Source organism: Coregonus clupeaformis, chromosome 27 (genome assembly GCF_020615455.1).
Source record: "Coregonus clupeaformis isolate EN_2021a chromosome 27, ASM2061545v1, whole genome shotgun sequence".
Lineage (NCBI taxonomy): Eukaryota > Metazoa > Chordata > Actinopteri > Salmoniformes > Salmonidae > Coregonus > Coregonus clupeaformis.
In genome coordinates, this window is record NC_059218.1 from 6,573,325 (window position 1) to 6,585,840 (window position 12,516).

Consider the following 12,516-nt stretch of genomic DNA (forward strand, 5'->3'; position numbering starts at 1 on the left):
GACCATAGGCTTACTTGTAAAATGCCAGAGGGGCGTTATTGTAATTCCATCATATGAAGCATGATGTCGCCATAGGATAAGCATAATCTATATGTACAACTCCTTTGAGGAAGCATATACAGTGAGGGAAAAAAGTATTTGATCCCCTGCTGATTTTGTACGTTTGCCCACTGACAAAGACATGATCAGTCTATAATTTTAATGGTAGGTTTATTTGAACAGTGAGAGACAGAATAACAACAAAAAAATCCAGAAAAACACGTCAAAAATGTTATAAATTGATTTGCATTTTAATTAGGGAAATAAGTATTTGACCCCTCTGCAAAACATGACTTAATACTTGGTGGCAAAACCCTTGTTGGCAATCACAGAGGTCAGACGTTTCTTGTAGTTGGCCACCAGGTTTGCACACATCTCAGGAGGGATTTTGTCCCACTCCTCTTTGCAGATCTTCTCCAAGTCATTAAGGTTTCGAGCCTGACGTTTGGCAACTCGAACCTTCAGCTCCCTCCACAGATTTTCTATGGGATTAAGGTCTGGAGACTGGCTAGGCCACTCCAGGACCTTAATGTGCTTCTTCTTGAGCCACTCCTGTGGGTCATTGTCATGCTGGAATACCCATCCACGACCCATTTTCAATGACCTGGCTGAGGGAAGGAGGTTCTCACCCAAGATTTGACGGTACATGGCGCCTTCCATCATCCCTTTGATGTGGTGAAATTGTCCTGTCCCCTTAGCAGAAAAACACCACCAAAGCATAATGTTTCCACCTCCATTTTTGACAGTGAGGATGGTGTTCTTGGGGTCATAGGCAGCATTCCTCCTCCTCCAAACACGGCGAGTTGAGTTGATGCCAAAGAGCTCGATTTTGGTCTCATCTGACCACAACACTTTCACCCAGTTCTCCTCTGAATCATTCAGATGTTCATTGGTAAACTTCAGACGGGCCTGTATATGTGCGTTCTTGAGCAGGGGGACCTTGCGGGCGCTGCAGGATTTCAGTCCTTCACGGCGTAGTGTGTTACCAATTGCTTTCTTGGTGATTATGGTCCCAGCTGCCTTGAGATCATTGACAAGATCCTCCTGTGTAGTTCTGGGCTGATTCCTCACCGTTCTCATGATCATTGCAACTCCACAAGGTGAGATCTTGCATGGAGCCCCAGGCCGAGGGAGATTGACAGTGTTTTTGTGTTTCTTCCATTTGCAAATAATCGCAACAACTGTTGTCACCTTCTCACCAAGCTGCTTGCCGATGGTCTTGTAGCCCATTCCAGCCTTGTGTAGGTCTACAATCTTGTCCCTGACATCCTTGGAGAGCTCTTTGGTCTTGACCATGGTGGAGAGTTTGGAATCGGATTGATTGATTGCTTCTGTGGACAGGTGTCTTTTATACAGGTAACAAACTGAGATTAGGAGCACTCCCTTTAAGAGTGTGCTCCTAATCTCAGCTCGTTACCTGTATAAAAGACACCTGGGAGCCAGAAATCTTTGATTGAGGGGGAGTCAAATACTTATTTCCCTCATTAAAATGCAAATCAATTTATAACATTTTTGTCTCTCACTGTTCAAATAAATTAAAATTATAGACTGATAATTTCTTTGTCAGTGGGCAAACGTACAACATTAGCAGGGGATCAAATACTATTCCCCCCTCACTGTACCTTGGGACCATCTCGCGAATGTCATGGTAAACTGGAGACATTCTGCATAACTATCACACAGTCGGTCCATAATGAAACCTCATAACCAGCTAATCCACAATATTTCCTTAAATCTGGAGTGAAACAATGATCATTCCATTACTAAAGCAGTAATATCAACAAACCCTTTTCCAGGAAAGACAAGTGACTAATTTTTTTTATTTTTTTATTCAACATAGTCAGAGAAGGAAGGACAGAACAGGTTAAAAAATGTTATGCTTATCACAAGGTTTCACAAATACAATCTCACACAATTTATCTGTACATGAGACAGCATGCGTTTGCCATAGGTTCACAAATGTTCAACCAGACCGGAACAAAAAAACACTAACACTGGTAAAAAATAAAAAGGTCACCGAAGTTTGACTATAGAGCCACACAAATTCCCACCTTAAACCATTTATAAATATGGAGTTACAAGTTTAAAATTGTCTTTTAAAAATAAATCCTGTATATCATGGGAATTTATGCAAGCGTTGTATCCTTCAGTAGGGACGACCTCTGCGGTCCTGACGATGGTCTCCCCTGGAGAGGGAATGAACATTTCCGTTAACAACCTTGACGGATTTATTCAGACAGCTTTCAGAACACCTTTTGGGCTTTCCCTTTTCATTCATAACTGTATGTAATTGAACCAGGACAGCTTACAATGCCATCAATTAACTTCTGTTGCCAAAATGTAAAAATAAGTGTGGGTTTAAATATGAGAAGCCCAAGTGTGCATTAGAAGCTTGGTTGTTTGATGGGAGCTAGTTGAGGATGTGGATAATTCTTTACTCACTTCATTTCCATCATCTTGCCGGGGGATCCCATACCCCTCCTGCCTCGGCCGCCCATGTCATCCATGGGAGGGCCACCACGGCCCCTTCCTCCGAAGCCTCCTCTTTCCATGCCACCACGTCCTCTGAATCCACCTCCACGATCACCACCCCTGCCTCCACGGAAGCCTCCAGGGCCCCCTGGACCTCCACGGTCCATCCCTCCACGCCCGCGCATGCCTGGGCCACCCCTACCACGGTCACCACCTAGAAACAAGACAGAATGTGTTGGTTGGAAGGAAGACAATTTATAGCTTTTCACCTACTACTTACTTTATCCTTCATGAAGTAGATAGTTAGCAAAGCATTTACCTGGAGGGGAGAAAGGTGGTCCAAAGCCTTCCGGTTTGGGTGATTTGCACTGGTTACACTCCATTCTCCAGGCAAAGTTCTGGTTACCGCAGCCCCTGCAATCATAAGCCTCAGTCAAAACTACCCTAAACCACAGAGAAAAGCAGTTGAAGACTGAACAATTTACTTCCTTTTGTTAGTACTCACTCTTTAGGGCACTCCCAGTCTCCTGCTCTCTGCTGCATGTTGCCCCCTGAGGGCCCACCTCTGCCCATGCCATGGGGACCGCCCATGCCACGGGGACCACCCCTGGGGATAAAGCCGCCGCGCTCCCCACCTCGTCCCATCGGACCACCACCACGGCCCATCATTCCTGGCCCTAAGAGTGACCAAGACATAAGTCAGTTTTCAGAATGTTACAAAGTTTGGGGTCAACTTTTACCACCATCTACTAATTGCCAAGTTTACATTACATCTCAAATGTCTTTTCTATCTACCAAGATACAGGGATGCAAATTGGTAAGGGACCAAACAGGTTAAACAAAATTCACACGGAAACACACAAAATGTGTGTGAAGTCAAGAAAATGTGCCTATTTTCAGAGCACAAGTACATTATACACATTTGATTAGTCTCAATACTCCCAACTTTCCAAACCACAATAAACAGAATATAGTGCCCTGGGGTGGAGAAGTCAGGCTCTTTGGTCTGGGTTTATGGTTTATCATGAAATGTTATGATAATCTCAAGTCTCCACAGACAGGAATACATAGGGCACTAGAGAATCTTAAGATTATTTGCCAAATTCAGTTCTCGGTTTAGTTTCCTGGTTTTGGATTTCCCCTGTTATTTTTTCCAGGGTGGCTAGCAGTGTTTCATGTGATGGGAGAGTTTGTAAAGCAATTGCCCACCCGATTGATACAACTCATCATATCTTCTGCCAGGTAGGCCTACTTTGCAGTCAATCTTTCATTGGGAAGGTTTTTGGGAAAGACTTTAGAAATGACTGTTTAGGCTTGATAACTGGCTACAACACACAGGTGGACAGAAACAGGCCTTTCTTATTCCGAAAGTTGCAGGAAATATGAATCACTGATGCATTATTTTCATAAATTGAGAAACTAATCAATTACTACTTTTCTAATAAGTTCAACACGTAACTTTGTGCTCAGTCCAGAGGCACGATTCACATGGATGGTCCATTTTGAGATCAAAACGGCGAATATCGCCAAAAAGCGACAAGTTTTCATCCCTAAAGATACCCTAAAATTCTACAAGTGAAACAGTTAGAGCAGGTTGGAAATGTCCATTCCAGATGTGTGGAACAGGATTTGGCAGAACATACCTCCACGGTTCATCATGCCTCCCCGGTCACCCCTCATGGACATGCCTCCTCGCATCATCCCCATCATGGGCTTACGGCGAGCCATCGACACCTTTAGCTTCTTCCCCTGAAAGTCTTTGCCTAGGTAGGAGAAGAGAGGTTGAGAGGTGCATATTCAATACCAACATTAATTGAAAGAACTCTGCCAAGGTTATGCATGAAGCCCTATTCATTCTAATCAAGGGGCTATCAGAGGGCCTTGGTTAGTACCCCAAAAAAAAGACTCACCATCAAACCACTCCACTGCAGCTTTGGCGCATGGGGGCTCATCATATGATAGAGTACAATCACCCTTTGGTTTCCCCGAATCTTTGTCTGTGTAGATGTTGATAGCAGGCAGACCTGTGCGCTTGTTGATCTGAAAGATGGAAACCAGTTAAATCACCCAATTTATCCATCAATACCTTTCAAAAGCGTGTGATAACATTTAGGAAAGATCTCCAAACTGCATCAGTCAAATACCAACCCTGATTATTCCACTGTGCTTGAAAAAGTCAGCAACTTCGGGCAGCGTTGCATTCTCCGTCAGGCCAGTGATGTAAATGGTATTGTTCTCAGAGTCATCCTGCTCCTCTGGGCGTCCTGTGGACAGAGTAAAGCCTGTTAAAAAAAACACATTCTATTTGCAAATTGATGCACAAATGCTGCTGGGTTTGATACATGGCATGCTGAACTTACCCATGTCTGAGTCTGGTCCTGTTACCCATCCACAAAGAGGAGAGAAGACAAGAGACCCAACGTTAGTATGCACATTTGCCTGATCTACCCCACACATGCTGCAGGTTGACTTTACCCAGGCACACATGCTCCTCTGAGCATTCCCCTTTGCATAAAAAAAAAAAACCATGGTAATGCAACCTTATAATTAGATTCTTCAAACCCAATTTGTGGAAAATATATAAAAAGTGTTTCAAAAGAACTGAACACCCAAAACACTAAAGGCTGAAAATTTACCTAATTTGAAAGTTAAATATCAAAAGACCATATGAATGAAATAAATATTTAGAAAAGTGGGGGAAAGCCTAATGGCTTCATTGGCTTGGGGTTGTATATCAAAAAATATATCAGTGGGAACACTCTAAAACTAGTAATCAAGTGGACGCTTGATATTGAAAGTTTGAAAATATCCTCAAAGCAGTGTGAGAAAAACCCAAATCAACAACCTGCAATATATTTCCTTTGTTTTCCCCTTTGACTAGAAAATACTTAACGACAAGTAGATAAAAATGTATACATGTGTTAGGTGGTCTAGTGTATTATCGTCTTGTAATTGTCATTAAACTTACCACCAGGCTTACTGAAGCCACCTCTGTCTCCAGCGATGCTGGGGGAATAAGCGGAGATATGAAGACGATTTCCCTTTAACAGCCACTTTGTACCACATAGGGATGGGGGATATCGGGCACAGTTGACTAGCTCTTATTTATAAAACGCCCAAAATAAACTAACTTAGCTATTAACCCCACAAAAGACACTTTGAATCTTAAAACTATAGAATCTTAAACAGGGGTAGGGGTCTATACAACGTTTGATCTATGGGTTCCCTCACTGAATACAATATATGAACGCAGAAGTGGCATAACTTTCTACGAGTATCAATGTTTTGTATAATGGGGTGGTGTCAATCTTTATTACCTCTGGGGTAGAAAACACCTGACTTTTACACAACAGGATATATTTGAATTGTTTCAGATGCAGCTCAAGTTAAAGACCAGTGATATAGTTAGATTTGAAAAGGACTCTGAACAAATTATGGTTGTATGAACTTCAGGCTTAGAGGATGAGGTCATTATAAAAAGTAACCCCCCCTTTCCCGACAAAATGCCATAAGATGTATGACATGAAGTGCTCTGCCGACACATGGGAAGCCTTTACTATTCAGAGCTGTACCTGAGACAATTGTGTTACAAAGAACTCGTATGGTACATTCAGCCATTTCCAGTAAAATGTCAGCCAAACATTGTTTTACACAAGGAGATTATTTGATTACACAATGTAAAAAAAAAAAAAAAAAAGCAACCAATCATGAAAAAACATTTAGCTTTCAAAAACAGTTTTTTTCTTGATGACATAGGTTTTTGGGGGGACATTTTTGGACACCTCTTGTTGATACCACCGATTATGTCCCCTTTTCAAAATGCTGCCGGCCCAGACTCAGAACTGAGTAGTGGTACTGTAAAAGTATTGGTGTGTTTACATGGATCTCACTTTGTTACCTGTAGCATATAAATGCGACAAAGCATGTTAAAGAAAAGTGCACTTCAGCAATACATTTGAAGTTATACCATTTTGACACTAATTTGTTTCTTACCTGTGTGTAAGAAAGGTGAATGAATTGCACTTGTGATTATTGGGGTAATTAAACATCAAGTATGTTAAAAATGAAAACCATAAGATAAATGTGCCTCTGATATTAACTTTTGATTTTACCAGTACAATAAGCGCACTGGTAGAATGACAGCGATAGAAAGAGAGAGACAGATATATGCCCTTGAAGTGACAAAGCAATGCATTCACCTTTTGTTAAACAAGTTATTATTATTTTTTTTAATCCCCCAACCTCAGGCTTTAGACCAGTTCACTAAAATGTTATTGACATTCCCATCGACTAATATCAAAACCTAACATGGCTATATACATAATTGTACTTTATGTATGCAGGTTGAGCTATAAGTTCCCAAAGTGTATATACAGTTCACACAATTTTAGCACTGCATACTTAAAGGAGTATTGCCAAAGTCTGCACACAAACAAAACACCTTCAAAATGAGAAACTGCTACATCTAGCTTGGATTTATTTAGGACCCCTATAGAAATGATTTCCAGAATTTGAAAAAATAAACCTAGTCCCATTAGAATTACATGTGGTTGAATAGCCTATTCAAAATGCAGTCCTTCATGACCTTTCATTTATGTGACTGGAAGTGCCCTCATTCAAAAAGGCCTACTGGCATAATCTTGTAGAATAAACATGCTGTAAATGTACTGGCTCCTTGATCGTCCCGCTTATTATCCCAACTGACTCTGGCTCGTGTGCTCCTGTGATTGAAAATAACTTGCACGGGGAAAAACATTTAAACATAGCCTACTTCTGGGTAGCCAAATTGGTATTTGACTGACAAAATTCTCAAACTCATTCCGCGGAGGGCGGAGCGTATGCAGATTTTCGCTCCTCCCTTGTGCTCGATTGAGGAATTAAAGGTCACCGATTATGAAGGAACTCCCCTCACCTGGTTGTCTAGGTGTTAACTGAGAGGAAAAACTAAACCAGCAGACACTCGGCCCTCCATGGAATGGGTTTGACACCCCTGGACTAGGAGGCCAAAGAGGAGATATTTGCTGATGGTCTTTAGCTTGTGGATACCTTCTTACCTTTGGCCATACAGTGGGAGGGCTGAGAGCAGCAACCAGTGGCACAACATACATCTACTTGGGTGATGACTGATTTCACATAATATTTGAAAGGATGTGGTCATCACTGAATAAAAATATAAACACAACATGCAACAACTTCAAAGATTTTACTGAGTTACAGTTCATAAGGAAATCAGTCCATTTAAAAATTCATTAGGCCATAATCTATGGATTTCACATGACTGGGAATATAGATAGGCATCTGTTGGTCACAGATAACTTAAAAAAATAAAAAAAATAATGGGCCTCAGGATCTCGTCACAGTATTTTTGTGCATTCAAATTGCCCTCGATATATTGCAATTGTGTTCGTTGTCCGTAGCTTATGCCTGCCCATACCATAACCCCAGCATGGGGCACTCTGTTCACAACGTTGACATCAGCAAACCGCTCGCCCACACGACGCCATACACATTCCTGCAGTCAGCATGCCAATTGCACGCTCCCTCAAAACCTGACACATCCGTGGCATTGTGTTGTGTGACAAAACTGCACATTTAATAATTGCCTTTTATTGTCCCCAGCACAAGGTGCACCTGTGTAATGATCATGCTGTTTAATCAGCTTCTTGATATGCCACAGCTATCAGGTGGATGGATTATCTTGGCAAAGGAGAAATGCTCACTAACGGATGTAAACAAATTTGTGCACAATTTGAGAGAAATAAGCTTTTTGTGCGTACGGAACATTTCGGGGATCTTTTATATTAGCTAATGAAACATGGGACCAACACTTTACATGTAGCATTTATATTTTTGTTCAGTGTAGTTTAAAATGTCTCAACTTCCCACTCAATTCCAATTGCAGAAATCATGTGTATCATGTCTTTCTGCCGAGCTTAATTTGGCTCACTGCCCTATTCAGTGAGGGGTGATGTGCCGCTCTCAACCCTGTGCAGGCCTCACCCTGCACCTGTAGGAGAAAAGGTTTGATGAAGTGAGAGGACGGGCGAGCACTTACCCCATGCCTCCTCTGCTCATTCCACCGCGCATGCCGCCACCACCACGCATCATCCCGCCGCGGTCAAACCCCCCACGGCCCCGTCCCCGGCTCTCCCCCCCACCCATGCCTCGGCCCTCACCGTGGCCCCTATATCCACCCGACTCTGGCCCTGAGTAGCCCCCTCCGTTGGACTGATCCTGCCTGTAGTTGCCTGGGGAGAGAGCAGACAGTTAGGACCCACCACAAGTAAGAACTATGAAGACAGAATAGACCAGTATAAAATCATACAATGCCATAAGTAAGCAGACTTACTGTACTGGCTAGGTGTTTTATATTCACCCTGCTGACCATAGCTGCCTCCTGGTCCACCCTGTTGTCCATACTGGCTGGAAGGTGGCTGACCGTAGGACCCTCCTGATGGGGGAGCATAGCTGGAAGGTGGGGCCTGCTGCTGGGAAGGGGCCTGTGGCGCCTGGTAACCGACACCCTGTTGGCTGTAGCCACTCTGCTGGCTCTGGTATCCACCACCCTGAGGCGGCTGGGAGTAGGACTTCTGCTCATTGCTGGTGGGTGGCTGGCTGCTGGTGCTGTAGCTGTGGGGACAGGAGATGAGGACACAATTATGAGAAATAGGATCAAACCTCCAGCTGGCATATTGCAGCTCGTCTTTCTCAGATTAGTAAATACATGGGTGGGATACTACTACCAATGCACCGCCAAGGATCATAAGTTTGACTCCTGATGGGGCCACACATACTAAAAGTGTATGCATGCATGACTACGTTTCTTGGGATAAAAGCATCTTCCAAATGGCATATATTATTATATTAACCAGTGTTCTGGTAATGGAGCTTGAGTGCTCAAATACATACCTGGGTGGTGCTCCAGCGGCCGGCTGCTGCCCATATCCCTGGTATGCAGTCTGGGCTCCATATCCACCCTGGACCCCATAAGAGCCCTGGCTGCTGGTGGTGGTAGTGGTGGCGGCAGCAGCGGGGGCGGCAGCGTACCCTCCGGCTCCATACCCCTGAGTTGGCTGGCTGTAACCCTGAGGGGCAGCAGGAGTGGCAGCGTAACCAGCTGAGAGGAGAAAACAAAAAGTAGTTGTTAAACTGCATACACAAGCCCCAGCTGTCCCACTAGAAAACTAGGGGCTAGTGGCATAAAACAGTACATTTCAATGAGTGCTGGGTTCACACATAAAAAGTTGTATTTAACTTTGGAATACAATGCGTTTCAGTTAGTGGGCCGTGTTTTTAACTGTGAATAGAAGTTCTCACCTGCAGCTGGTGGCTGCTGACTGTAACCCTGTTGAGCGTAGCCGCTTGAGGTGCTACCGCCTTGGGGATAGGTTGACTCGGCCGGCTGGCTGTATGACCCATATCCCTGCGGTTGGCCATAACTCGGCTGAAAAACAACACAGATGTCATCTATCGAAGGTCCAATACCATTACTGTTCAGTGGTTTCTTAAGAAAATAAAAAAAACTTGAGTTTATGCCCTCCATACTCAGGAGAGAAGCGTCATATTGTATTCATTCGAGTCCTTTCAGATCATTGAACCCTAAAAGGCTAGGGGCTATGCAACAAAGCCTCCTTCACTCATGCTGCCAAACATGCCCTCGTAAAACTGACTATCCTACCGATCCTTGACTTTGGCGATGTCATTAACAAACTAGCCTCCAACACTCTACTCAGCAAATTGGATGTAGTCTATCACAGTGCCATCCGTTTTGTCACCAAAGCCCCATATACTACCCACCACTGTGACCTGTACGCTCTTGTTGGCTGGTCCTCACTACATATTCGTCGCCAAACCCACTGGCTCCAGGCCATCTATAAATCACTGCTAGGCAAATCTCCACCTTATCTTAGCTCATTGGTCACCATAGCAACACCCACCCGTAGTATGCACTCCAGCGGGTATATCTCACTAGTCATCCCCAAAGCCAACACCTCCTTTGGCCGCCATTCCTTCCAGTTCTCTGCTGCCAATGACTGGAACGAATTGCAAAAATCTCTGAAGCTGGAGACACGTATCTCCCTCACTAACTTTAAGCATCAGTTGTCAGAGCACCTTACCGATCACTGCACCTGTACACAGCCCGTCTGAAATTAGCCCACTCAACTACCTCATCCCCATATTGTTATATATTTTGCTCATTTGCACCCCAGTATCTCTATTTGCACATCATCTCTTGCACATCTATCATTTCAGTGTTAATACGAATTGTAATTATTTTGCACTATGGCCTATTTATTGCCTTACCTCCATAACTTGCTACATTTGCACAAACTGTATATATTTTCTGTGGTATTTTTGACTTTATGTTTTGTTTTACCCCATATGTAACTCTTGTTTTTAATCGCACTGCTTTGCCTTATCTTGGCCAGGTCGCAGTTGTAAATGAGAACTTGTTCTCAACTGGCTTACCTGGTTAAATAAAGGTTAAATAAAAAAATTAATTAATAAATGGAAAGGGGCTTTGGTCAGAACAAAGGCAGCCTACCTGTGTGTTTTGTCCATAGCCTGCCTGAGAGGGCGGGGCCACGTAGGAGCCATACCTACAAACAAACAGCCTTAATTAGGAAATACAGGGCTCTACTCCACCCCCCACCATCTTCATTGACTCGTCAATAAAATAATTGTGGAGTCAGACTAATGTTTGTGGCTACTATCAATGCGATAAACAGTTCAATTATATAAATTCGTTTTTCAGGGCAAGAACACACTTACCCCGGTTGGCCTCCCGCCTGGCCATAAGCGTTGTAGTCTGCAAAATACAATATAACCATGAGGATAGTTTCATGCTGATATCATTGAATGGCATAATGAACTTCTTTACCATGTCAAAAGTATTATTAACTGTGTGTGTAAAACGCAGTCTCCAACACCAGGCTAACTACTAGTTGGCAAACAAAGCTCAATTTTAAAAAACGGCCTTCTTTCCAGTATCCACACTCACTAGCTGAGCGAATGCCCGCCTGTTCTACGCTAGCCCGCAGGTCATTCAAACGAAAAAGCTAGTTAGCTAACTAGTTTAGCATTAGCTTTGATAGCCAACTACCGGCACAGAACCATCGGACGATAGTTAGAGCTAGTTAACTAGCGGAATGAGATGCATGTTTCATGGGAAAATAACTCCCAACCTCCTCAACAACAGTCATAGATTCGGTGTTTTGAAAATGTAATGTCAAAATGCAGTAGCCATCCTAGTTAGTTAGCTAGCATTAAAAGCTAGCAAACGAACCCCTCCCCCCATACAAACGGTAATGTGCCTTCTAGTAGCTAGTTAGCTAAATGGTTCGCACTGCACATAGAGTTACTTAGCTACTGCCTACATTTCTAAAACCTGATATTGAATTAGAAATTGATAAACTGGTGGGTAGACGAATTACAACGGTTTCGCAATCCTTACCGGCTGCTGATGCCATTTCGTGCGTCTGGTCTTCACAAAATGTTCTTCTCTCTACTCAAGCACGCGTAGCTGGCCTGACTTTAAAAGAAGGCGGACCTGGACGAACGGGACTGTGGTAGTCTTCTTCTTCTTCTGTGGGTTTTATGGCGGACTACATCCAAAAGTTGTATTGCCGCCACCAACTGGACGGTTTGAAACCAAAAAAAAAAAAAAAAAAATCCCTACTTAATAGTGATTCTAACAATCCACCCTAACAAAAATAGTACAAACAAAACCCTCACTTCCTTGTTTTAGTTTTCCATATCTCCCTTCTCAGGCTCTAGAACCTGAGAAGGTGGTACGGCTTTTGCTAATATTCCATGTAACTCCTTTGCTGTGAAATCTTTCAGCCCCAGGAACCGCTCTGCGGAATCACAATGATTTCAATCTTCCTAGATCTTTTCTCCACCCTGGCAGTGCCATTTATCACCATTGTGATAAAGGCCACAAAGTCCACCTTTTTAACCTTTAAAATGTCAGGATCCTCTTGGTGCAAGACAACCCCTGCAGCC

At 43.3% G+C, this 12,516-nt stretch overlaps 1 protein-coding gene across 2 annotated transcripts; it reads right to left on the reverse strand.

Moving 5' to 3' along the window:
- Positions 1-1,849: 1,849 nt before the first annotated feature.
- LOC121541776 (RNA-binding protein EWS) lies at positions 1,850-12,073 on the reverse strand. 2 transcript variants are annotated; one of them, XM_041851069.1, is made up of 16 exons: positions 11,966-12,073; positions 11,284-11,320; positions 11,057-11,111; positions 9,829-9,955; positions 9,421-9,628; positions 8,888-9,141; positions 8,567-8,759; positions 5,480-5,517; positions 4,872-4,889; positions 4,660-4,775; positions 4,422-4,551; positions 4,155-4,274; positions 3,017-3,188; positions 2,831-2,925; positions 2,482-2,725; positions 1,850-2,225 (listed from the first exon to the last, which is right to left on the reverse strand). In XM_041851069.1, exons 1-16 carry the CDS (start codon positions 11,979-11,981, stop codon positions 2,186-2,188), a joined length of 1,863 nt encoding a protein of 620 aa, XP_041707003.1. In that variant the 5' UTR covers positions 11,982-12,073; the 3' UTR covers positions 1,850-2,185. The 2 variants fall into 2 exon arrangements, with proteins under 2 accessions (XP_041707003.1, XP_041707002.1); XM_041851068.1 differs by having other exon boundaries at positions 8,861-9,141.
- Positions 12,074-12,516: the final 443 nt, after the last annotated feature.

Bases quoted from the DNA above. Each gene is read 5' to 3' on its own strand.
- LOC121541776 (XM_041851068.1), bottom strand. The intron at 11,112-11,283 runs GTAAGTGTGTTC...GTTTGTTTGTAG, and splicing joins CAGGCGGGAGGCCAACCGGG to GTATGGCTCCTACGTGGCCC. The intron at 8,760-8,860 runs GTAAGTCTGCTT...CTCTCTCCCCAG, and splicing joins TAAAACACCTAGCCAGTACA to GCAACTACAGGCAGGATCAG.